Source organism: Rhinolophus sinicus, linkage group LG12 (assembly GCF_036562045.2).
Source record: "Rhinolophus sinicus isolate RSC01 linkage group LG12, ASM3656204v1, whole genome shotgun sequence".
Classification (NCBI taxonomy): Eukaryota; Metazoa; Chordata; class Mammalia; order Chiroptera; family Rhinolophidae; genus Rhinolophus; species Rhinolophus sinicus.
In genome coordinates this window covers 50,574,333-50,599,990 of record NC_133761.1, presented here as the reverse complement: position 1 = coordinate 50,599,990, position 25,658 = coordinate 50,574,333, and the positions used below count along the sequence as shown (strand labels likewise).

Sequence of the window (25,658 nt, the reverse complement as noted above, 5' to 3'; positions counted from 1 at the left end):
ATGATGTCAATGCTTTCTGAATGAAATAACCTGGAGATAAGAAAATGATTCTCGTCATTTTTAGTGTGTTTTCCTTTATATTGATATGGCCATGATAGTACTGAGCTACCCAGGCTATGCTATCCAAGTAGACCTATACATAAATGTTCTGTATGGGTCACAGATGAAGTCAGTTTTGTCTCTTTGTACACAAAATGTGCTGGCATTAAGCTTGTACAGGCATACCTCATTTTATTGCACTTTGCTTTCTTTTATTGTGCTTTACATATGTTGCATTTTTTACAAATTGAAGGCAAGACCCTCCACTGGCAAAAAGATTACAACTTGTTTTATTGCGAGACTCACTTTATTGTAGCGGTTTGGAACCAAACCTGCAATATCTCCAAGGTATTCCTGTCATAATTACCTCATTGGTACTTTGAAATCTATTGTTCAATTATATTATTTTCAAGTCAAAATATATCAGACAAAAACAAACAGAAAACTACAAAGATCATACTGAAAAATAGAATAAATTTACTAAACATACTCCTTGATTTACGATGGGGTTACATCCTGAAAAACCCATCATAAACTTAAAATATCATAAATTGAAAATGCATTTAATACACCTAACCTACCAAACATCATAGCTCAGCCTAGCCTACCTTACATAGGCAAAGAACACTTACATTAGCCTATAGTTGGGCAAAATCATCTAACACAAAGTCTATTTTACAATAAAGTGTTGAATATTGCATGTAATTTATTGAATACTGAAAGTGAAAAACAGAATGGTTGTATAGGTGTCACTTTTGTACCATCGTAAAGTTGAAAAATCATGAGTTGAACCATCATAGGTCAGGGACCACCTGTCATTGCGTTCTGCACTTTTTCTAGCTCTACTGTTTAAGCAGATGTTTTGCATGTTTATTGCTGCATAGGTTGTCCCAAAATTTAGTGATTTAAAAAATAACAGTCACTTATTTATTCATGATTCTGGGCAGGGCGTGGCAGAGAGAACTCAGCTCTGATCCACATAGTGTAGACTGAGGTGGGTTGCCTGGGGTTGGGGGATCCAAGATGACTTTCCTCACATATCCAGCATCTTACTTAGGGTGGCTGGAACATCTCGTAGCTGGCTGGACCTCTGTGTGTGTGTGTGTGTGTGTGTGTGTGTGTGTGTGTGTGTGTGTGTGATCATTCAGTAAACCAGCCTGAACTCTCTACATGGTGGTTGTATCTTAAACGGGCAAAAGCAGAAACTGATGACTCTTAAGACCTATGCTCTGGAATCCCAGTTGCTTCCACCCTATTCTGTTGGTCAAAGCAAGTCGCAAATCCAAGATGGGAATGAGGAGAATTGTTGACAAGAATCTTTGGAAATTATATACTGAAGTCCACTGTGGCCATAGCGATCCATATCTCTTCCTCATACAAAATGCACTCCTCTGTCCCCCAAACTTTCATCCCATTACAGCAAAAGCTCGAGGTTCAGGATCTCTTCAGCTGCATCAGGTCTCAATCTGCTGAGGCTTCTCCTATAGGCTTCTCTTGATTTGGAAACCTGTGAATTAAAAAGTTATATGCCCCCCAGACACTATGATGAAACAGGGATAGCTACAATAGATAGTTCTGTTCAACGGGGGCAATGGAAAGAACATATCAGTCATGAGTCAACAGCAATTTTGAAATCTAGTCTGGAACATGTCACCAGTTTCTCCAAACTCTGGGAACAGGGAATGTTTCTAGACTAGGATCTGGTTCTCCTCCCTGCGAGTGCCTTCCTAATCTGCTGTTCTCAGAAGCTCTTGGCTCCAGTCTCTGTGTCATATTTTTCTTTTCCATAAGAAATAGCCTGTATTTGTTTCAGACTTACTTTCTTAGTCAGCTTCCTGCCAGTAGAAATCTGAGGCCCCAGAGGCCTCTTTTGATGTTAAACCATCTCTGTCATTTTTTAGTCCAATGTGGTACAACCATTTAAAAAACTTGTAGACGTTCTATGTATCCAATTGTAATCCACTCTATTACCAAAAAGCAACGCCCACAAATAACTTGCAGATGGGTCTTTCTCTACTTAGGACTGAAGGTGCTTTAAGACCTTGATCTTAACATTGCTAGGAGCCCTTTTGGGCTTCCAGGATTCCTCTCAGTCTAGCTGAGAGGAACGAATAGGCACTCACCATCTTAAATCTTTCAGAAGTTTCAACAAGGAGTCTTACAGCCACAGCCACAACTTTGATTTTTTTCTACTCTAAGGATATTTCCTACTTTGAGCATATTTTTGCTGAATTGAAAGACTGTCCTAGATTCTCTACATTTTCTCAAAATTCTGTGTAAAAACTAAAGCATTCCTTCTTGTCATGTTCCACTAAAACTTTGATAATCTCCTTAACCAGATCCGTAAGTCAGGAGTAAAAACAGTCATATTTTCTGTCTTCTACTTTAAAGCAGTAGTGACGCCAAACATCCTACCACTCCTTCCTCAAGGCTCCAGAAGCAATTTCTTTAATTGTGCTTCTAGTCTTGAGTAACAGAATGAGATTCCAGCCTCCACCACCACCCAATCCAAAAGAGAGTGCCACACGGCTTTAAGCTTTGCTGAGGTAGTTTCTCGGTTATCTATTGTTGTACAACAAACAACTCCAAAGTGTATTTATTATTATTTCCTACGGTTCTGTGAGTTGGCTTCACAATTTTTTGCTCCAGCAGTGCTGGCTGGATCTACTCACAGAGTTGTGTTCAGCTGGGAGAGCGGCTGCAGCTGGACTGCCTAAGGGCTGGCCAGGCTCACTCTCCCCAAGTGGACACTTATTATTCAATAATCTAACCCAAGCTTTTGATAGAGCAGCTGGATCCCAAGAGGGTGGAAGCGAGAACTACAAGACCTCTTAATGCCTGGACTCCCAGAATAGTACTTCGGCCACATTTAATCAAAGCAAATCACAAGGCCAGCCCACATTCAGGGGAGGGACAAGGGACTCTAGGAGGAGCATGCAGGTACAGCAATGGGAGGTATTGTTGGCAGCAAACTCGGGAGACAATCTAATATAGCAGGTTTGATGGTGTGAGCAAGAGTCAGTTCCAGTTGTCTTTCCCGAGTCCTAGAGAAGACCAGCACTCAGCCACTGGACAGAACGGGAACCATAGCTTTTACTGGATTTGGTGAGCCATGCAATGTGTGCTGGCGCCCAGACCAGACAGGTGTCCAAGCTGTGTGAGCACCGCGCTGTCAGCTCCCTCCAGCCTCATGGGCACCAAGCGAGAGCCAAGGGTGTTAAACACCCTTGGGAAGATTTACATTTACACTTGGATTTGGTGACCTGGATGAACTCTATTCTGATATGTTGTGCCTCGGAATGATGGATTTTTCTCTTCGACTACAAAGTAATCTTTGCTAAATGGCTTTATTTTTCCCAGTAGCTACTATTTCTCTTGACCTTGCCCTCAATCCTAGTTGGCTTCCAGAATTCCTAGATTCGGACTTGATTGAGCTTAGAGGTCATAGGGAACCTGCAGCATTTTCCAGGATGCCCATTAAGTCCATTGACAGGATTGAAGGGGCTTCTGGGGGCTGGAGCCATAAGGGGAGCACCTGGGAGTTTGCTCAGCACTGGGGATCGGTGGGTGGCAGTGGCTCAAACCAGTGCAGCGGGGTGCTCAGGTGGCTTTACGGGTAAAGGTGAGTCCCTAGATTGGTGATTTAGCCCCCTTCTTTAAGGTGGATGTGATTCTCAGGAGCAGCCTGAGGACTTCTGGCCTTTCCTTGCTTTTAACCTGATCCTTCATCCTTCAGGTGTGAGCTCGATTCTAACTACTCACAGTTTGGCCCTGGGATCAGGAACATCTTTATTACCTGAGAGCTTATAAGAAATGCAAAATCTCAGGATCCACCTTGGTCCTACTTGAATCAGAATCTCCTTTTCAACAAGATCCCCAGGCAACTCATATGCTCAAAAACATTTGAAACGTGCTGCACTAAACCTTTCTGACCTCTTGCTCTGTGAGCCAGCAAACCCTCCTGGGTGTTCAGACTGTCTGGTAGCAGATGGGTTATTAGGAGATGACACAACCTTTCTGTGGTTCCTGGCGTTCCCTCATGGTCAACATTCAGTACCACTCACAGGGCGGTGGGGAAATGATTGGGTGAGGTTCCAGGCCTGTTTTATATAACTGTGCCTGGCACGAAGCTTAACACATACTAGGAGCTCAGTAAATATTTGTTGAGTAGTTGTTGAGTGGATTGTGTCAAAGATAAACAAAACCAGACGCTAGTTAAAGTGGTAAGGACAGATTTTTGAATCAATAATATACTATTGCACTAAGGAATAGGGTCCAGGTGAACTGAACTCAACTTAGATTTGGGTGGAGATGACTGGACATTTTACTGAAAGAGTGAGGGAATACAGAGGTAAATGGCCGGGGCTTGGAGAGGGTCAGGGAAATTTATAAAAGGTGGGAAGAGGGGTTGGTACATGTGAAACCCATGTGGGTTTGCTAACTGGCATTTACCAAAGTTAGGTTCCTAACGTCCTACAGAGACTGAGAGATGGGGGCCCTATCTTCAGTTGTTGGCTGGAACAAACAGCAAATTCTTTTGTCAGCCTTGAGCTTTCTCAGATAGGCACTTTTAGCGGGGGCCAGGGTCATCCTAAGATGTGGCCATGAGCTGTTAGAAATCATGTTAGTGTTTGTTTAAGCCTTTTAATGGGGGAGGTGTGGGGCAGGGCATTTGTGCTGAGAGTCTGCCATTTTTAAAGGCCAAGGTTGAGGCCTGGCAGTGACGAGGGCTCAGAGGAGCCTGGCTAGAGTTTGGTCAAGGAAAGAATCTTTGTTAATGGCATGACTTTAGAGTCAATTACGATGGATGTTGCTGATATGAAAAGAAGATAACACTGAGAAGCGAAGTTCAAGTTACTCTAAAAACTGGCCTACCATCAACACATGAGCTGTTGCAATTTGCTGCCAATAACCTGGCTGTTACTGAGCTCACACAACAACCCTTTAGGAGGAGACCCCAGTTTGAACCGATGTCTTCCGGTAGAATCATATTGCTTTGGCCAAACAGATGTATCTTTGCTGCTTTTCATTCCCTTAACCTCACCAGGCTCCATTACAGTCTAAAACCAGTTGGTTTTTTGTAGAGGACTGAGCCTAAATCTCTTTGCCTCTTCACAAGCAGAGATCTTTTGCAGACATGAGGATAGAAGGGCATGACCTGCTTTGGAAGTAAAGTAGATTCGAGCAGGCTGTGAGTCGTCTCTCGTGAGCAGCTCCCCGCACGGCCAGCTCTTGGTCCCCAGTACCATGTCCTGTGAGGAATGGTGAACAATATGGAGTGAGGTTGGCAGCACGTTTGGAGGGTTCCTACCTTGCTCAGCAAGAATGGGAATGTTCTCTCCCCAGTCTGTCGGTAGCCAAGTGACTGTTGCTGGGGTATCCCACGCATTTGGTCCCCGCTGGTCACCCACTAAGCATGTGTGGTCTTTACAGAGAGAGCAGACCTGCGGAATTGAGAGTACTTCACGTCCAACTTGCTCCCTTTCCCATCCACCTCACACCACCCTCAATCCCTAGAACAGCATTTGCAAATTTAAATGGCCCAGGAGAGCTTGTCTAAATGCCACATGTTTTGTGCTTTTTTAGGCTATTTTAAAGGCTATTTTAAAGGCTTGATTCCTCCCCTCTGACCAAGCCAGAGTTGTGCACACATCAGGAATGGAGAACGGAAAGCAGATCCTTGCTGCTCACTTTTTCTCTTTGGGTGCAGTTTAAGAACCCCGTATCCTGTTAGAAATTTAACATTTCTAAAAAAATAATAAAATAAAAAGGTACTGCTGCAAGCCTGTGTGATTTAAAATTTACCTGATTTCATCTTTCAAATGAAATAGGAAATTCAAGACTTGGGTGGCCAATCTTGGGACCTGTAATCACACTTTTATTTTCACCAAGACCTTACAAATTTTGGTATATAGTCATTGATTGGCTTGTTGGACTCAAAAATATGCTAGGGGGGAAAAAATTCACACCCTAACTATTCAAGTAAGCTAATTTCAATTTTCTTTAAGATGTCCCAGTATAATGAAAATTAGCTCAGATTCACAGCTCACTTTCCACTTATATATTTAGCTTTAATTACAGTTTATTGGGGTGACAATTGTTAGTAAAGTTACATAGATTTCAGGCATACGATTCTGTTTTACATCATCTATAAATCCCATTGTGTGTTCACCACCCAGAGTCAGTTCTCCTTCCATCACCATATATTTGATCCCCCTTACCCTCATCTCCCACCCCCCACCCCCCTTACCCTCTGGTAACCACTAAACTATTGTTTGTGTCTATGAATTTTTGTTTCTCATTTGTTTGTCTTGTTCTTTTGTTGTTTTTGGTTTATATACCACACATCAGTGAAATCATATGGTTCATTAATATATACTTTTTAAAAGTATTTTTATTTGGCAGGAGTAAAATAGTCAAACATGGATTTTACTCCTAAACCAAGAAAGCCCGAAAAATCCTAAATGGAAACCATAAATGGCATGCTGATAACAGGAACTATAACCGAAAAATGGCCCATCTGCTTGTTATAATGCAGCTGTGAGCAAAATACACCAAGGAACAGTGCTAGTTACAGGCAGGCTCCAGCTCAGCAGAAAAGGGACACAAATAAACATGGCACATGACATCTGTGTCTTCTCTGAACAAGAAACAATTTCATAGGAATGACTGATGGTCGTTATTAACAGGATGATGAATGCCTGCTTTTTCTTTTTCATTTCCGTGGAAAGAGACACAATCATTTAAAATGCATTTTTAATCTGTGGTGCCAAAGAGTGGCTGTTCTAATTCCCATTCTGAAAAACTCATCTTGTCTTTCCTGCCTCATACTGGGCTATATCTTTGTGCTTGTTTCCTTCTGTGCTGAAAGAAGCTGGACTTTCCTCAGTGTCACAGCTTTGTTGAGGGTCAGTGAGGGCTACAGTTCCATGCTAACCACATTTTCAAATCTAATCAAACTACATGGTCAGGCAAAGGTTTTGTTTCTTTCTGTCTGATGATGGGTTTAGACCCTGAAATATTGAAATATCTAGGGCAACTTGATTGCTAATTTATGGGATAAAATGATGGGGATTTAAGAAATCAAGACTGTTCAGGAAAAGCCAGAAAATGTGACTTGATGAAGGTTTATTAGTAAAGTTACCTAATTCACCGGGTAAAAAAATCCCATTCTCTATGAGTTCACTGTAGGAACCAAATAAAATAACTAATGAGCTGCAACAACTGTATCTTAAAAGGACATATTTATGTTAAATGAATTAGTTATTGGTCTATGGTGAGCCGTGCTTTCCAATTGATGGTATGTACATCACAGTTGTTTAATTTTGAAACATTATGATTTTTAAAATTGAGCAGTATTTGCTTGGTTTAGTGAGTGGCATGTATGAAAGCTCAGTGATAGACGAGGTCGTTTTGGAAAGTACAAGCCAGGATCCTGTCTCTGCACAGTACGTGCTGGCAGACTCTTAGAAAGGCTGTGGAAATGAGCCAGAAATGGAGCTCAGGTTTCCTTTCTCTTCTTATCATTAGCTTTGCGACCTTGAGCAAGATACTGAACTTTCTGTGCCTCAATTTCCTCATCAGCAAAATCAGAATGATAACAGAACCTACCTCATAGGTTGTGGTGCAGGTTAACTTGTTAATATATGTAAAGAGTTTAGAAGAGGGTGTGACTGTTTCAGTGTCTATGTAAGTGTTTATTGTTATCATGAATGTTACCATTCACATTCATACCACGACTCTAGTTCGAGTCAGTTTAATTGTACTAATGAATAATGAGTTCTTATTATCGGCCTTATGCTGTGCTAGAAACTGGAATGGTTACCTTGTAAAATTAAAAGGGAGTATAATTTCTATAAATGTGAGATTCTGGGTGGATAGAAAGGATTCGGCAAGGTATCATTACAAATGGAATTCTGACTTTCATTGGATTCAGTAATTACAAATCCTTATGTGCACACCGAGTCCTGCTCCCACACATCGACTCAGGCAGCTCTTGGTTAACACATCCACTCAGAAGTATCTGCTCTGTTCCTGATGAAACAGGGGCCACTTCAGCCTTGGTGAAGATCTGGACGGACCAACCATCCCCTCACCACCCAAAAGCCTCATTCACAAGAATTATACAAGCTTAAAAATAGCTTTTTTACCTCTCCATTTGTCCAGAAATTCTTTATCAATCACTATCTGGAAAACTTGTTATATTTGTCAAGTTTTTCCAGAGAAACAGAACAAATAGGATAGATACAGCTATAGGTAGGGATAGATATATTTGACATATGTATATATATATATATATATATACATATGTCAAATATATCTACCTCTATATCTATCTCTTCATATATATGGGGAAAGAGAGAGAGAGAAAAGAGAGATTTATTGTAGGAATTGGTTCATGCGATCATGGAGGCTGAGAATTCCCAGGAAAACCAGTGGTGTAATTCAGCTAGAGTCTGAAGGCCTGAAAACCAGGAGAGCTGATGGGATGAGTACAAGTTTGTATCTGAATGTGGACAACCAAGAGTGCTAATCTAAGGGCAGGAGAAGATGGATATGTCCCAGCTCAAGCGGAGAGCAATCACTCTTCCTCTGCTTTTTTGTTCTTCTCACACTCTCAAAGGCTTGGATGATGCCCACTGGCATTAATGAGGGTGATCTGTACTCAGTCTACTGATTCAAATGCTAATCTCTTCAGGAGGCACCCTCAAAGGCACACCCAGAAATGTTTTACCAGCTATCCGGGCGTCTCAGCCTAGTCCACTTGACACATACAGTTAGTTGACCATCACATTTGTTATCTGGTAAGATTGTGACATGTTTGCTCTTAGAACTGTGTAATTGGATAAAAAAATAACCTACGACCCCAGTCTGTATTTGCTGAGAATTTGAATTTGATGTCCTTGAGATAAAGATGCGTCTGGACAACTGAGGTCTTGAATCTTGAATACGTAAGAAGTAACATGGTCTTCTCAAACCTACAGCCACTACAGATTTTTGTCGGTTGGTTGGCTATTGGTTTTTTCTTCCTGGTGTTTGTATTTTTATAACTGAAGAGCCCTGTGACTAGGCAACATTCAGTGGACTAACTTTGATGCTAGCGGAATACACCCTGCCATTGTGCTTCAGGCTGCTGCCGCATCCATGTGTGACTCAGGTCTTCAGGCTCCGTCTTAAAAGCCCACTCACTCCTTACTGGCAATATTCTTCATAACTGACCCTATCAATGTAGGTTAACCAACAGCTAAGCGCTTTTGTTTTACCTAACTTATCAACCTTTTCTTTGTCATGTTTGGTTCACAGCCATTCTTATTGTTTGTCTATAAGTGATAGTATTAACATTTTCTGTTATAATCACTTTATATTTTCCACCCACAATGCCTCCTACCCATCCTCAGGAAGCCTGTGGTCTGCCTGAGTCAGCTATGGCTCTGCACACACCAGCACCCCTCGCTCCCCATCCTAACCATCTTATTAATTCTCCATCTACAATGGCTCCCTTAGCCCACTCTTCCTTTCTTTCCCATCCCTACTGTCCCAAGGTGGGTCTCCATTCCCTCTCCAGGCTATTGAAGGAAACTGTCATTTACTCAGCATGCAAACAGTCAGCATCTACTTTGCAACACAGGGCTATTTCTGAAACCCAGAAAAATCCACTTTTTGACAATATCATTCCCATGTAAAAGTCTGATTAAAATGCCCAATAATCTTATGGCCTGGTCATGAAATATTTAATTAGAATTTCTTTTGTTACTACATTTTTTTAATAATCCAGAAATAATAAAATCACAGCAGTTTCTGCTTTTCATTTTTCCTGAAAGGAGATAAGCATAATTGGTGGAGACTGAATCCTTTAAATAATTGAACTTCTTTGAGCCTATTATAATTAGTACGTTGGAGTGAAGCACCCAGAGAAAGGATATTCTGATACAACATGGAAAACACAATTTCACCCTTTGTTTTGATGTAGAGCTATTATATTATGGCTACTTTTTTTTTTTTTTGCAGGACCATAGAGAAAAATAAAACATGTCTGAATTAAGAAAAATATAATTAGAATACATACTGTTGTGATTTAGACCAGTTGAGAATTGCTTATTCTTATTCTATTTATTTTCAGTCTGTAGAGCTTGGTTTTGTAGAATAGGAAGCTAGCAGCATCATTTGGGAGGCATATATTGCAGGGCAAAGACCATAGGGTTGGGCGTCAAACACATTTGACATGACCAGTAGTTTAGCAGTTGTGGTCACATTGGGCAAATGTCATAACCCTGACTATCCTCAATTTTCTACAAAGTGGGTATAATAATACCTGTCTCATTGGTTCAATTTATCCAGTTTGATTAGATAATGTTTGTAAAACAACAAATAATGGAGCTCATAAAAGATAATTGCTGTTTTTATTTTTGTTTTCCTATTGCAGAACATTTGTTTTCAAATTTACTGGACACTTAACTTTCTATGTAATCTTAGAGCAGGAATAATTTTTAGCTGTCCATCATGATCTCAATTTCTATTAAAGGAGGTTAAGATAATTCTGCCCAGAATACTAATTCAAATTGTTCTTCAGGGTTTAGCTGAAGAAAGGAGAAAATAAAATGTGCATATTTTTTAGGTAAATTCACACCTCCCGTCCCCAGTTTGGCACCTTTCAATCATGACTGTCAGTCACAACCACCTAAGGAGATTTTGAAATATACTGATGCCAGCCCCACTCCAGACCAAGTTAATTAGAATATTTAAAGTGGGGCTCAGGCTTTAATGCTTTTAAAAAGATGATTTTGGGAACCATTGGGCAGTCAGGGTTGAGAATCGCTGCCTTAAACCAACCTAGTCTAATAAACATTGTTTGATTTTTATAGATTTCAAAATAAGCTCCCTTGCTCCCCACCAATTTGTCATCCTAATTTAACCTGTTTCAGTTTAATCCTGTTTATTGCGGTTGTGCTCCCAACGATGATATAAAAGGGCAGCAACTTGTATTTGAATATTCTCCACATCCCTGGATTCTAGGGCCTGTGTCATATTAATTCTTGTGTCATTATTGTCTGGCACATGACCAGGAAGGGAAGAGATTGCTTGTGGATGTGAAACAGATTTCAGTCTTCTCATCTCCCAGCTCAATATTATTTCAGGAAAACTAGTGCAGTGTCAGCGTGAACATTATATAACCTTATGGCAAGATGTCCCCTTCTTTCAAAACAGCATCTTTTCCCTGTTCCACTCAGCAAATGCTTATACGCAGTCAACACTCAGCAAATGCTTATAAACTAGCATTCTCCCTTTTCAAACATGGCCACAAAATGATTTTGAACGTGTCTTTGTTGAACAAATATTTGACAGGGTACTGTGCTGTTGCTGGAGATACAAAATCAAATAATCAATGGTCCCTACCCCTCCCCACCCTGTGCCAGTGCCTAGTATGGTGGGGAGGCGCAGAAACAGAGGTGGGAGGGCGGCAGTGCCTGGAGGGCAACCCGCAGGCTGGAGAAGAGTGGCCTCTGTGTGGGTAGCTCAGCCCCCCTCGCTGCTCCTGTCAATTCTTGTCCTCCCTCAGCGCCCTTCTTTCCTGGTAAATTGCTGCTGCTTCCCCATCTGTTGAGTAGTCCTAATTATGTTCTTGCTTGCTTTCCAGTATATTTCCAATGGAAATCATCATTCTGATATAAACTCGTAAGCACTATGATTAGCAAGAGTTCAACGTCTTTTTTAAATCCAATCATATAGACATGAATAAATCATGAACCCAAAGATAGCCTTCCCAATTATTTGGACAAAATAATGACTTTTCTTGGAAGTTGTCTTAGTTTTGTTTACTTCCTAGACCTTTATCTCTGCATTTTCTATTTCTTTATAGTCAATTTTCATTTTTACAACTTTCCTTTTAAAAGAATACTTTGGATTATTTTTTTTCTCATTACAATAGTAATAACTTCTTACTGTAGAAAATTTGGAAACTACAGAGAAACGGAAGAGAAACAAAATCATCCATGTGACCATCAACAAAAAATGTTTTAATAGTTTGATATTTTATGCAGAATTACATACAGATGCTCATATTATATAATGAAATTTACATCGTAATTTTGAACTTAATATTACACCATAAGCACCTTTCTGTGTTATTAGAAACACTGGTAAACATTAGTTTTAAATTGGCTGCATAATATACAATGTAGTGGATTCACCAAATTGAATTTCTCTGTCATGGAGCTTATAAGCTATTTCTTTCTTTTTTTTTTCTTTTTCTGAATAAATTCTGCTGTAGTAAATACCTCTGTGCAAAACAAATGTTTGCTTTTGGCTCATTCAGCCAGGATTCATTCTCGAAAGTAGCGAGGTAAGGAGTCTGAGCTGCTTTTGTAGACCAGGCATTTTCAGGGAGCCCGTAGGGCACCCTCATGGGTACTTCCTGGGGAAGCTGGACTGTGGGGAGTGAGGGGGAGTTCTGCCTCCGTTCTGTGTGGGGCCTCTGCCCACCTGGTGACTGGACGAGCTGAGTGTTTCGCACGTCCTGGGGTTCCTCCCCCGTCACCTCCCCATCCTCTGCAGAGACCTGCTGATAGCTGCGCCGTCCGCAGGCTGAGTGGCCCTGCTGTGTGGCACTGCCAACATCACATCGTCGACCTGCCCTTTGTGGCCAGAGCGATGCTGGGACAACCCCAAAGCTACTTCCTAGCTGGTTTCCCTGGGCCCTGCTACAAGCGTGCTGCTCCTGATAGAAATTCCTTGCTATTTCCTGGCTCATTATTGGCACGGCGAGCTCCTTCATCTCTCTTCATCTGCCCCTGACAGAGATGGCTGAGTTCATACCTACGGGGTCTGTAATTGTGCTAACCATCATTAGGCAAGGCCTTGATGATTAACTGTTCAGAGCTAATCCTTTAATGGGATGGAACCTGGCAGCCTGCTCACCTGCATAGCAGGTACTCTCTGCTGGTATCAGGCGGGCAATCCTTGTCGCTCACCGCCCAAAAGGCCGGCATTCTCTACTAATTGCTAGGCCTGTGGCACAGTTTTGAGCTGTGATAGATCCATGACCTCAGGATATTTGTGAGCTGATGTAATGGCCGCCATCTTCTGTCGTCAGATGAGGAATTCCATATTCCACAGACATGTCCCCAGGAACTGCTGGGAACTCTGGCCACCAGCCCCAACTCCACTGTCTCCCTCAAGCCCAAGCCTGCCAATCAAATTCATCACTGAGCTAGCTCATAAATACCTGGGATTCTTCCATTGTTTGGGTTGCCATGGACACTACTCTCGGGTCATGTCTCTCTCACCAAACTGCCCACCAACCTTCTCATTGCTCTTTCAGCCTCCAGTCTTGCCCTGTACTATTCTCTATCCTATTTGTAGTCAGGGTTTTGTTTTGGCTTGGTTTGGTTTTTTGGGCTTGTTTGTTTTTTCAGAACAAACATTTTATTGCGTCCTTCCGTATGTAAAATCCTCTGGAGGTCCACATTGCTTTCTGGACGAGGTTCAAATTCTTCATCCTGGCTTACAAGAGCCTACTTACCTGTCTGTCGCAGGTCTCCTCCACCTGAAACATTTTTTCTTTCTTTCCTTCCTTTGGGGAGCTTTCCCTGACTGCCTTAGGCTGAGTTATCAATGCCCCTGCTACGTCTTCCCCTAAACCTATAATTCCTTCATCCTGGCATCTGACCCATTGGGCTGTATTTGCTAATTTATCATTTATGTCCAACACACAGTAGGCATCCAGTAAGTGTGTTGAATGAATTTGATTGAAAAACAAATATATTGAATGAATTTGCTTAAAAGACACTGTCCTGTGTGAATAAAAGTTGACATTGACAAATATACAAGGAAATAATATATTGATGTTTATGTCCCTGGCAAACTTTATATATCTACAAACTGAAAATTTTAGTAAATATAAGTAAGTAAAAGATTAGTGTTACAGGTAATTGAACTAGTTGGTTAAATAAACTAGCAAACTGAGCCAAGAGAGGACCCATGTATATGTGGTCTTGTCGCTTAAGACACAAATTAGAAAACAAAAATCAAGGCAAGTGTATTGCTTCAAAAAGGCACTATGGCTTAAAATAAATCCTAATCTTGTTTCCTTGTGACTGTATCATCAAATGTTCACTATGTTTAATAAGTCATGTGTCCTTTTTTATTTTGACTGAAACTTTACATGTATGTATATACATAAGTATACATAAGTAAGATAATAGTATACCTGAGATATAGCCTGCATTTTTCCATGTTCATTGAATCATAAATACACACACATGTGCATACACGCGTGCACACACACACGCACACACACATTTTGTGTGCTTATATTTCTTTGGGATAGGTTTCTAGGTGTAGATTCCTGAGTGGAAGGAAGCAATATGTCTAAGTACCTTTTCCCAAATTGCTGACAAAAGTAAATGTTGCCACTCATGAATTTTTTTCCAGTCTCTTTGAGTACAAAAGAGATCTCTTTATTGCTTTGTTTCATGCTTCCCTTGACTAAATAAAACATCTCCTTATGTGTCTTAGCCACATTGGCTCCCTTTTCTTAGGCATGCCAACTCTCATACTTAGCCCTCATTTGCTTGAGCTATTGGCCTTTTCTTATTAATTTTTAGTATATTTTTATAGAGTCCAGCTGTTAACCCTTCATTTCTCATTTGCATAGCATTTATCCCACATTTTTACTATTTTTCATTAACTTGTGGTGTCTTTTGCTATATATATATATTTAGTTTGTTTGTTTGTTTGTTTTTAACTTTTATAAATCTATAGAGGGTGCCAAAAAAAGTATATACATTTTAAGAGAGGAAAGCTGTATTAAAATTGTCATACTCAATATATACCAATAAGAGGATGAATACAAGTCACGTTTGACTTCTGCAATTACAAGAGGTGCTCAAAGTGGGGTTATCATCAGTGTCCTGATACTTCTGATTATCACAAACTACTGCTTGAGCAACGTTGACCAAAGTGTCCACTTGTATACATGTTTTTGGCACCTCCAGTGTGTCTGTATTGTCTTTTATTATTTCTACATATCTAGCTTGTGTATTCGTTTCCTGTGGTCACTGTAACAAATTAAATGCAGACTGTGGCTTAAAAAACAGAAATTTATTCTCTCCCAGTTCTAGAGGGCAGAAGTCTTAAGTCAGTTTCACTGGACTGACACCCAGGTGACAGCAAGGCAGCGCTCCCTCAGTGGAGGGGAGGATCCCTCCTCTAGGGGACGATCCATGACTTGCCCCTGCCAGTTTCTGGGCGCTGTGTCACTCCAATCTTCAAGGCCAGCAGCTTCAAATCTCTCTATTCCATCTTCACATCACCTCCTCCCCTGGATGTATCCAATCCCCTTCGTCCTCTTTCATATAAGGATACTGTGACTGCATTCAGGACCCACTTGATAATCCAGGACAATCTCATCTCAAGATCTTTAATTTACTCACATCTGCAAAGATCCTATTTCCAAGTAAGGTAACATTTACCTGCTTCAGATTAGGACCCAAATCTTTGGGGGTCATCATTTAGCATCCTACAGGTTGAACAAGGTTTCCCTCAACTCTAAAATGGTACATGTAGGTGCCTAGATTTTCTTGAAAATATTGGTATGTCATTATTCTGCCTGAGAATATATTTTTCTGTGTGGTTTAATCTTAGGGTCCTTCCACTTGTGTGAGATTAAACCACTTCCTCTTTTTTAGGCTGAATTAAAGTAGTACCTTTGTTATTGATAAAAGTTACGTGTGTGCCATTTCCGGATTCTCTATTAAGTTCTTTTTCCATTTCTCCATTCCTATGCCTCTACCACATTAATGTGACTACTGTGACTTTGTGGTATATTCTTTTTTATAACACTGGAAACATTTTACAGTTGTAAATTTCTCTCTGACACAAGATATTGCTTCATTTCATGGTTTTGCTGTGGAGTACTCACCTAGTCATAGCTTTCTAGAGAATACAAAACATCGCTTCTCTCTTGTCCTTTGATGTAAGGATAATCTAAGAGTAAGTTTTTCAATTTTCAAGTAGATAAGATTTGTTTTATGCCTTATATGTTAATGGTCTGTTTTTCATTTTGTTAGATTATGAGCAGAGAATGAAGCCTGCGGAATACCTTATTTTAACTTTTGTTCAGTTTTTCTTAATGGAAGTTATAGGATTTTTATAAATGTTTCGCAAACAACTAAAAACTGTTTTGAGGGGTTTGATATATAGAATGAGGATATATATATGTATAAATTATATACATATATATTCACATGTAATCAAGTTTATAGGTAGTATTATTTAATTTTCATATATCCTCATTTATTTTCTATTAGATCAGCCCAATTTTGAGAGACAGATTTAGAAATATTATATTGTGGTAGTGTTTTAATTACATTTCTCTTAATGTTTGCTTTATATAGTTAGCTAGTGTGATAATGGCTGACTTTTTCTCTTCTAGTACATTTCAACTCCCTCCCCAACTCTTATGCTAATTTTTACTGAGATCCTTTATCCTATAGTTGTAGATAAGGGTTTCTCAATCTTCTTTTCATTTTCACCTTACTAAGGAGCCTTTTTAGAAAAAGGTTTTCCCACTCTTGCCCCACCATGAAAGTATACTACAGAAAGTATTACATATTTACTCTATGTATGTCTGTGTTTTAGTCATGAAAAGAGGAATACACACACAAGAACCAATTCTCAGCCCCATTAGAGTAATAGCACCCTCAATGGGAATGCACATGACAGATTCCAGTTGACCTGCCCCTGGAATGTGTCTCTCCTATTTCCAGAATCTTTATTCAGCAAGTACATCAAACACATCTCCGTATCGTATTGCTCATCTCTTGTGTCTTCTCCCCTTAACCCTCCCTGATGGTGTTTGATGTTATTTACTGTTTGGTTAGAATCCTTCCTTAAATATACTCCTTGCATGGGTTATGTAGGTAATATAGTCTCTAAATTGTATATGTCAGCACGTATTTATTTCATCTAGGCAGGTAAAATCCTGGGCTGTGTTAAATACTCTGGGTTTTAGTCTTCTTTCTTCCACAATCTGTGGCCACGATGTACTAGCTTAGTGTCACTGGTGGTTAGCTCCATGCCAGTCCGATCCATTTTCCCTGATGGGTAACTTTTTTGTTTTGTTTTTGGCAAGAAGTTTGTAAGAATTCCTGTTTCTCCTTGGTGTTGGATAATTGTGCACAATGTGCCAAGATGTATCTTTCCACGTTACTTTTGCCTCCATCTTCAATTATCTTTTCAATGTGTAGAGGTAGGTCTTTCCTCAAGATTGTTCCTCAGGAACAATTTTTCTTTTGTGATTTGCAAACTTAATCATTTTGTCTCTTCTTCTCTTCTAATATACCTGTTAACCATATGCTATTGCTCTTTGATTTATCTCTCACTTTAAGCTCTTATCACCCTTATGTTTTTGTGCGTGTGCACACTTTGAGATATTTCTTTCATTTGGTCTTTAGGCCACTAATTTGTGCCTCAACAGTGGCCATGCTGTTCTTTAATTATTGCTTTAATTTCGTTCCAAAATCGTAGAATGTTAGTCCCAGCCATACTTGACTGTCCTTGAGTACTTATACTGTGTTTTCTCTCCAGTTCTGTCTTCTCAAGTAGCCCATATCATCAGGTGTCAGTCGGGTTCAAGGATCTTTTCTCTTCTTGGCTCCCCTTTAATGTGTTGATGTTTGACTTTATCAAATTATTGATGGCTTCTTCCTTTCAGGTGAGGGAGGGGCAGTATTAGATGGTTAACTAGTTCCCCACTGGGGCAACTGGAGAACACCTCCCCCCTCTGTATTTCCTCTCTCAGCCCCAGGCCTAGGGTGGCTGTCTCGGCTCCTGCCCAGCCTCGTGGAGAATATGCAGCACTGGACAGTCATGTGGGGCTAAAAATGGCTCTGCAGGTACCTGGCCTCCCCAGAACCTGACTCTGAAGCCACTCAAGTGCCTTCCAGCCCCAGAACTGCTTAGTTCAGCAGAATTGAAGACACCAGAGCTGGGAGTGGAAGAGAGGGAGAGACTTGGAGGCAGCTTTCTTCCCAGAATACCCCTTCGTTTCCCAACTTTAACCCAACAAAATGGTCACGTAGCGGAAACTACACTGTGTGACCATCCTTACATCACTTGATTTTCTTAGGCCTCGGTATCTTTATTCATAAAATGAGATTGGTAGACGCTTGATCACAAAGGTATCTTCCAGCTCTGACATTCTCAAAGTCAGTATCCTGATGGTTCTCTATCTATATCAGTATGATGAAGGGATCAAATTTGGATATTTTCAAGTTGTGCTCGGTGGAACCCTGGGGATTCTGTACAGGAGAGCAGAGAGGGATTGAAGAGATGTTTAGCTTAACTTTTCATTTGAACAAAGAGTTAAACTGCTAAACTAGTTTGAAAACCACCACCATAGTCTATGTAACCCCCAGAATCAATCCATGAAGCTTGACTTTCTTTGATTTCTCTTTGGTATTTTTGTTTTTTCCCTTCACGACATATTTCAGGATTTTATCCTCTCAACCAGTTGTGTTGGAACAACAGAAACAAGTGGTATTTTCTAACCTTAGCTCTCTTGGGATTGGAAGAGCTTCCTGCTTTAAGCAGCCTCTTCAAAGTTATAGAAGGGCTGAGCTAGATCTCTGACCTTGGGGTACAGCCCCCTCTCCAGGACCCGACTCTCATAAAGTTTTTGCAGACATCAGAAAAAATTGGCTTAAAGTAGGTCAACATGCCTGAGCCACTGACTATCTTCAAGATGATTTATTTAAGTTGGAAATGTTGGCTAATATTTTTCACTAGAAAAGGCAAGTTTTTATACTGCTGATGTCTAAAAGCTAAGGGGCTTTTGTTACTCCTTTATGAAAATATGATGAGTCAATTTAACTCAGAAAGCCTTGAGCCTTACTGCAGATCTCTGCATAAAGTAGGTGTTTCAGACCTTTGGAAGTTATTACATTTTGAATATCTTAGCAAAACTGTGTGGACAGAGAGGTAAGATACGAAAAAGGGGAAATTCAATAGAAATTCCACCTCCAGCCCAAGTTCATTACAGTGAGCACTATAATTAAAAATTTTAAGAATCCTTGGTGTAAGTAATTAGGACATGCCACAAGTAAAAATACGCTTTTTAAATGACAGTCTACTGAGCTGGAGATTTTGGAGTTTCTATTTTCATTCATGTTTGAGAATTCTGGTCTTCTTCATTTTAAATCTCACAGAAATACCACAGTGGGACTCAGTTTAAGGCACAGAGCCAGAAATACAGACAGGTTAGAAGATCTCTTACGTTTCGTGTGTGGTAAATATATTATTAACTAAGAGAAAAAAGAAATTCATCTGTTTGAAAATACTGGCTCACTCACCATGGGGTCTCACAAAGCACACACAGCAAAGAAGCCCTTTCTCTGTGTGAAAGAGACAAACACAAACAATTTATGTGACTCTGTGATGACCACAGGTCTGGGCTCTAGAGTCTGAGCCATGCAGACATCGCCAAGCCTTTAAGGCTGTGTGACAAGAGTACATGCCCAACTCAGAGCAGTGCCGTGGCTGACAAAGAGGGTGTTGGCAATAGATAACTGTCTGCAGGACAACCCCAAAGCCACAGGCGTCGACCTTCCTTCCCAGGCTAGCGGAGCCTCTCACTGCCCAAGACCTCAGCTCTCCACTGTAAGTTTGAAATCTACACAGACCCTGAAGTCAGCAAATCAGCAGTTTTTCCCCCACCCTTCAGCAAATCCGCCACCGCCCCCCACCCTTCTTTCCTCTGTGTCTTTCTCTCTGCCTCCCTCTCCCCTACCCTTCCTTTTGAAAGAGGCTGTTTACAATGTCAGCACAGGGGAACACCCGGTTTGTGGCGAGGCTGCTTCCAGGCTCTGGGTGCCCAGTACTTTACTGAGCTCCCCTTTCTTACCGTACCTAAAGGAAAAGGAAGCCTCTGCACTTGACCATGACATGCGTGCAAACCCTGGTCTTCCTCCACCGCCCACGGATTCCGGAGCTTCGGCTGTGCTGGGCCCGCTCCGCCCTGGAGCAAGGCTGGGTTTTGCCGGACACTCCCCGCTGCTCTCACCTTAGCACAGGTGACCCACCTCCTTCCCCCTTAACAGTTCAAAGCTTCAGGGTTTTCCTCTTGGGCGCCTCTCCTTTCTAAGGCGAATTGCAGGAATCACAGCTCTACGTCCACATGTCCTCCATTCTCTTCTCAGTCTCCAAAAACTTTCTCTGTACACAGTCCATTTTTATCGAAGGGAGATAAAAGTCTGTCACGTGGGGGCTGTTAAGACCAAAGCCTGTTTGCCTGTCTGGCCCCTGAAGGCATTTGAGTTTGTGGCTGAATAACAAAATACTGAACAATCAATATAAGAAAACAAATTCTCTTTTGTGATAAGAAGAGGAAGTCCAGGAAAACACACACGGCAAAATAAACAGGATAATGTTGCAATCCACTGAGATCATGTAATGTCTATGGATTTGTCACTATCCAGAGTCCCTGAGACTAAAATTTACTGTAAAAATTATATGCTTGTGAAAATCTTTCTTAAAAAATCTTTCATTTTGTGTTTTTTCTTAATTTCAGTTATTTTTAGGCTGTGCTAACAATTATACATGCTAGTCAGAGCATAAATGAATTCAATAAGACAAGTTTTAAACAAGAAGGTAAATTCAGGCAAATCACTGATAAGTAGCCATGATTCCCCCCATAAGAGCTATTAAAGGATTCTTACATACTACTGACCCTTTTAATCCTCACAAAGCCTTTTAAAGTAAATACTAATATCTACATTAGTGAGAAAAACCTAGAGATCAGTAAGATTAACAAACACAGTTTATAAACTGGAAAACCAGCAGGAATCCAGGTCTCTCTGGACCCAAATATAACTGTTTAATGTTCTCTGCTGCCTCTTCATGTGTAGATAACTTCAGAGTTCATAAAAAAGTAAAACAATGGTAAATTTGCACTGTAGCATTGAAATTATCATTGCAGTAATTGTTGAATTGCACAATACAATACTCAGAAAAACATAATGTAATCTGTGCTCATGCTACCACTCTATTTACATAAGCCACTTTGATGGAATTTTCCATGAATACCAATTGCTTTCCTTTTAAAATTTGAATGAATGGTTTTAATTTTTAATAAGTTTATGTATGCCTATTTAAAATAGCATACATTTAGGTTTTCTGACTTTCTTTGTCTCTGAATATTTTTTTCTAGGGTCAACGTCTTTTCGAAAAGTTGCTCCAACTGACTTCGCAAAATATTGAAATCAAGCTAGTGAGTGATGTAACAGCTGATTCAAAGGTATTAGAAGCCTTGAAATTAAAGGGTAAGGCCAAGGTTGATATGCTACTCTACCACTGGTATTCTGTTAAGATACTTTAATTTCATTTAATACATAATTTCTTTATAATCAACACATTTCACTTAGTATACTTATTTCTTTTTTGAAAAATAGCCTGATTAAAGCTTTTTAGATGAAAGAACTAATTAACCAATACTACTGGGATTTTTTCTTAATAGTGTTGTTGCATATTCGTATATGCAAAATAATCTACTGGCCATTAAATGATAATTAACTAGAAAAAAGAATCTTTCCCCCTCTGAACACTTCAATGAGTGTAATTAGAGAAAAGAGCCACTTCCCATCAGAGCAAACATTGGATTACTGTTTTTCTCTTGCTCATCAAAGGGAAACCCTCCTCCTGCTCCATAGACTTTAAAAGGCTATAGTCAGATGTGGGAGTCTAGGGAACGCTGCTTGATTCATGACTTTCAAGATAATTCCAGAAAAGAGCATCATTTATGAGCCACTTTGTAATTTGTCTCACAAACCAGTGAAGACTGAGAGGAATTCTAAAATAACTTTCTTCATCTTGCTATCATCTTGGCTAACTGAACTCTCACTTGCAAATATTTTTGTTGATTTACAAAAATGTTTACCCTCTATTTACTATCTAAACTATCAGCCTCTGGAAGGAATCAGTACATGTGAGCCAGGGAAAAAATGTTCCAGCTACTGGGTGTCCCCCAGGGAGGGCAAGGCACTGGCCTCAGGGAGTGTCAGTGTTTCATCTTACGGCATTACATCTCACCTTGGTGCTGTTTAAACATACTGGGCATTTTGCTTGTCATCTTCCCTACATTCTCATATTAGTATGGGCACATGTACCTACCACCATGCATATTATTTTTTCTATGCATAAAAAAACTTAGGAGAGAATGCTAGCTCTGAAAAGCTTCACTATGCTACCTGAGCACAGCATAATATTTTTGGAAACCTAGAAAACACCTACTTCAGTGGATAGACAGATACAATCCACATGGATTACAAAGGATTGTGACTTTTCCTGTTTAAAAAATACAAAATTGGGACAACAACTTGACTTGGAAAAAACTCCTGGAAGTACACACTGTTTCCCAATAAAGTCCTGTTCCCCTTCCCCAATAAAAATCTTTAAAAAAAAAAAAAAAAATACAAAATTGTGTCCCCACTATCTGAAACTTTGTTATGGAACACATTTCTAGGAACAGATTACTTTGGGCTAAATCTGGGTACCTGTATTTGCAGATACGTTTTCTTGTGGAGTCTACTTGCATGTCCTTTCTATTTGATTATCCAAGAAGAACAGAAAGCAGATGAGTTAGGAAGAGAGCGTGGGAGCCTGAGAGTTCTGTAACTTCTTGGCTGTGCAGCCACAGATTTGTTCCTCGCCATCCCCATTCTAAATCTTGTAAACTCAACCAAAAGTTAAGACTAGAGAGTTCTTAGGAGCTGCTGAATATTTTGGCTACATTGGATAGGAAATAACTATTAATGAATTTATGGATGAAGGCTTCTTTACATTTCTACTGTAAGCTGTGAATTAAGGCTTCATTATAGTCACTGCTTCTCATTAAGAAGGAAGTATTTGCATTTCACAGGTCTGTGTCTATATTACAACCTAGGCTCTGTCAATGTATAATAGAGTTATAATCAAAATAAGTGATTTTCCTTTACAATAGTGGAGCAATAATCAGGACCTTAATTTCTTATAGCTATTTCCTAGGTACCAATGGTAGGCCTGTCTGACTTTTATTTATATATATATTTATATATATATATATATATATATATATATATATAGAGAGAGAGAGAGAGAGAGAGAGAGAGAGAGAGAGAGAGAGAGAGTACAATATATGAGGTCTGGCAATTAAGTTTGTGAACTTGTTGCAACAATGTTGCTAACCTTTTTTTGATATCAAAGGGATTACTCATTACAAATTTGTACCAACTGGACACTTAACAAGTTTGCTGTTTGGAAGTGCTGAAAAGGCTGTGTGAAAAAGTTAAACGACCTGAACTTTTCACCAACAATCCATTGCTCTTTTATCACAACAGTACACCAGCTCACACAGCACTGTCTGTGAAGGAGTTTTTAGCCAGTAAACAAATAACTGTATTGGAACACCCTCCCTACTCACCTGATCTGCCCCCTGATGACTTCTTTCTTTACCCAAAGATAAAGGAAATATTGGAAGGAAGACATTTTGATGACATTCAGAACATCAAGGGTAATGTGACAGCTCTAATGGCAATTCCAGAAAAAGAGTTCCAAAATTGTTTTGAAGGGTAAACTAGGTGCTGGCATTGGTGTATGGCTTCCCAAGGGGAGTACTTCGAAGGTGACCACAGTGATATTCAGCAATGAGGTATGTAGCACTTTTTCTAGGATGATTTGCAAACTTAATTGTCCATACATGTACTGTCTCTTCTTTATCCATTTATCCATTGATGGACACACAGAATGCCTCCATATCTTGGTTATTGTAAATAATGCTGCAATGGATATATCCCTTCAAATTAGTGTTTTGGGTTTCTTTGGATAAAAACCCAAAGGTGAGATTAATGGGGACTTCTTTGTCTCTTGTTGTAAAGTCTTTGTTTTAAAGTCTATTTTATCTGGCGTAAGTATTGGTACCCCCTTTTTTGTTTGTTTGTTTGTTTGTTTGTTTCCCTTTTCATGAAATAATCTTTTTCCACCCCTTTACTTTCAGTCTGTGTGTGTCTTTTGATCTGAAGTGAGTCTCTTATAGGCAGCATATGTAAGAGTTTTGTTTTCTTATCTATTCAGCCACCCTATCTTTTGATTGGAGCATTTAATCCATTTATATTTAAAGTAATTGTTTATAACTATTTACTTATTGCCATTTTATTATTCATATTTTTTTATTTTTTTCATCTTTAGGAAGTCCTTCTAACATTCCATGTAATACTGGTTTGGTAGTGAAGAACTCCTTTAGCTTTTTCTTGTCCAGGAAACTCTTTATCTGTCCTTTGATTCTAAATGATAGCTTTGTTGGGGAGAATAATCTTGGTTGTAGGTCCTTGCTTTTCATCACTTTGAATATTTTGTGCCAATCGCTTCTGGCCTGCAAAGTTTCTGTTGAGAAACCAACTGACAGTCTTATGGGAGCTCCCACATAGGTAACTAACTAACTGCTTTTCTCTTGCTACTTTTAGAATTCTCTCTTTGTCTTTAACCTTTGACATTTTAATTATGCTGTGTCTTGGTGTGGACCAGTTTTGGTTTCATGTTATTTAGGACTCTCTGTGCTTCCTGGGCTTGAATGTCTATTTCCTTTGCCAGGTTAGGGAAGTTTTCCATCATGATTAAAAAAAAAAAAAAATTGTCCCAGAGCCCCTAAAACAATCCTCATTTTGGGTTTGTTTTTTTTTTTTTTCTTTTTGCTCTTTTGATTGTGTGTTTATCTTCTAATTTGTTGATTCAGTCCTCTGCTTCATCTAATCTACTGTTGCTTTTTTCTAATGTATTCTTTATTTCAGTTAATGTATTCCTCATTTCTGACTGGTTCTTTTTTATATTTTCTATCTCCGTTTTTATGTTTCCTGTCTCTTTGTTGAAGTTTTCCCTGAGATCATTGAGCACCCTTGTAACCACTGTTTTGAAGTCTGGTAGATTGCTTGTCCCCATTTTGTTTGGTTCTTTTTCTGGAGCTTTGTTCTGTTCTTTAATCTGAGACCTTTTTCTTTGTCTACCAATTTTGGCTTCCTCCCTGTGTTTGTTTCTATGTATTAGGTAGGGCTGCTATGTCTCCAGGTCTTAGTAGAGTGGCCTTATGTAGTAGGTGTCATGTGGGGACCAGTGGCACAACCTCCCTGGTCACCTGAGCTGCATGCTACAGGTGTTTCCCTTGTGTGTATTGTTTGTGCCCTCCTGTTGTAGTTGAACCTTGGTTGCTGTTTGCACATCAGTTGGTGTGATTGATCCTCTGGCTGAGGACTGGCTGTGACTACAATGGAGGAACTGTTGTGCCAGGGTTGACCCTACAGAGCAGGATTCAGTTTAGCAGGGCTCTGGTGCCTGCCCAGTCTGCCCTTTGGGTGTGTTGTCTGTGGAGGCAGCCTGGTGGTGGTGCTCTGGCTGGATCTGAAGCTGGCCACCAGGTGTTCCGGCCTCAGAGCCCACTGGGATGTGTCCTGCTACAGGCCAAATTCAGCTGCCTCCTGTGCCCTGCCCAGAGCCACCAGGCATGAGTCACAAAGTTATCCATAGATGTCTTCCACCCACACTAGACTTAGATGTGCCTCAGAGATGCTAAGTTGCCATCCAAATCCAGTTGCTGCTAG

The 25,658-nt window shown here is 40.0% G+C and overlaps 1 protein-coding gene across 7 annotated transcripts in view; it reads left to right on the top strand.

Annotated features, from left to right (window-relative positions):
• Positions 1 to 25,658, top strand: part of PLD5 (phospholipase D family member 5) — a 233,198-nt gene that overhangs the window by 140,254 nt on the left and 67,286 nt on the right. For 6 of the 7 annotated variants that reach the window (XM_019746839.2, XM_019746842.2, XM_019746840.2 and 3 more), the window contains one exon: positions 21,245 to 21,356. In XM_019746839.2, the coding sequence (XP_019602398.2) occupies positions 21,245 to 21,356 (112 nt within the window). Of the gene's footprint in view, positions 1 to 21,244; positions 21,357 to 25,658 lie in introns of those variants that run through there. The other variant, XM_074316805.1, reaches the window with a different exon arrangement.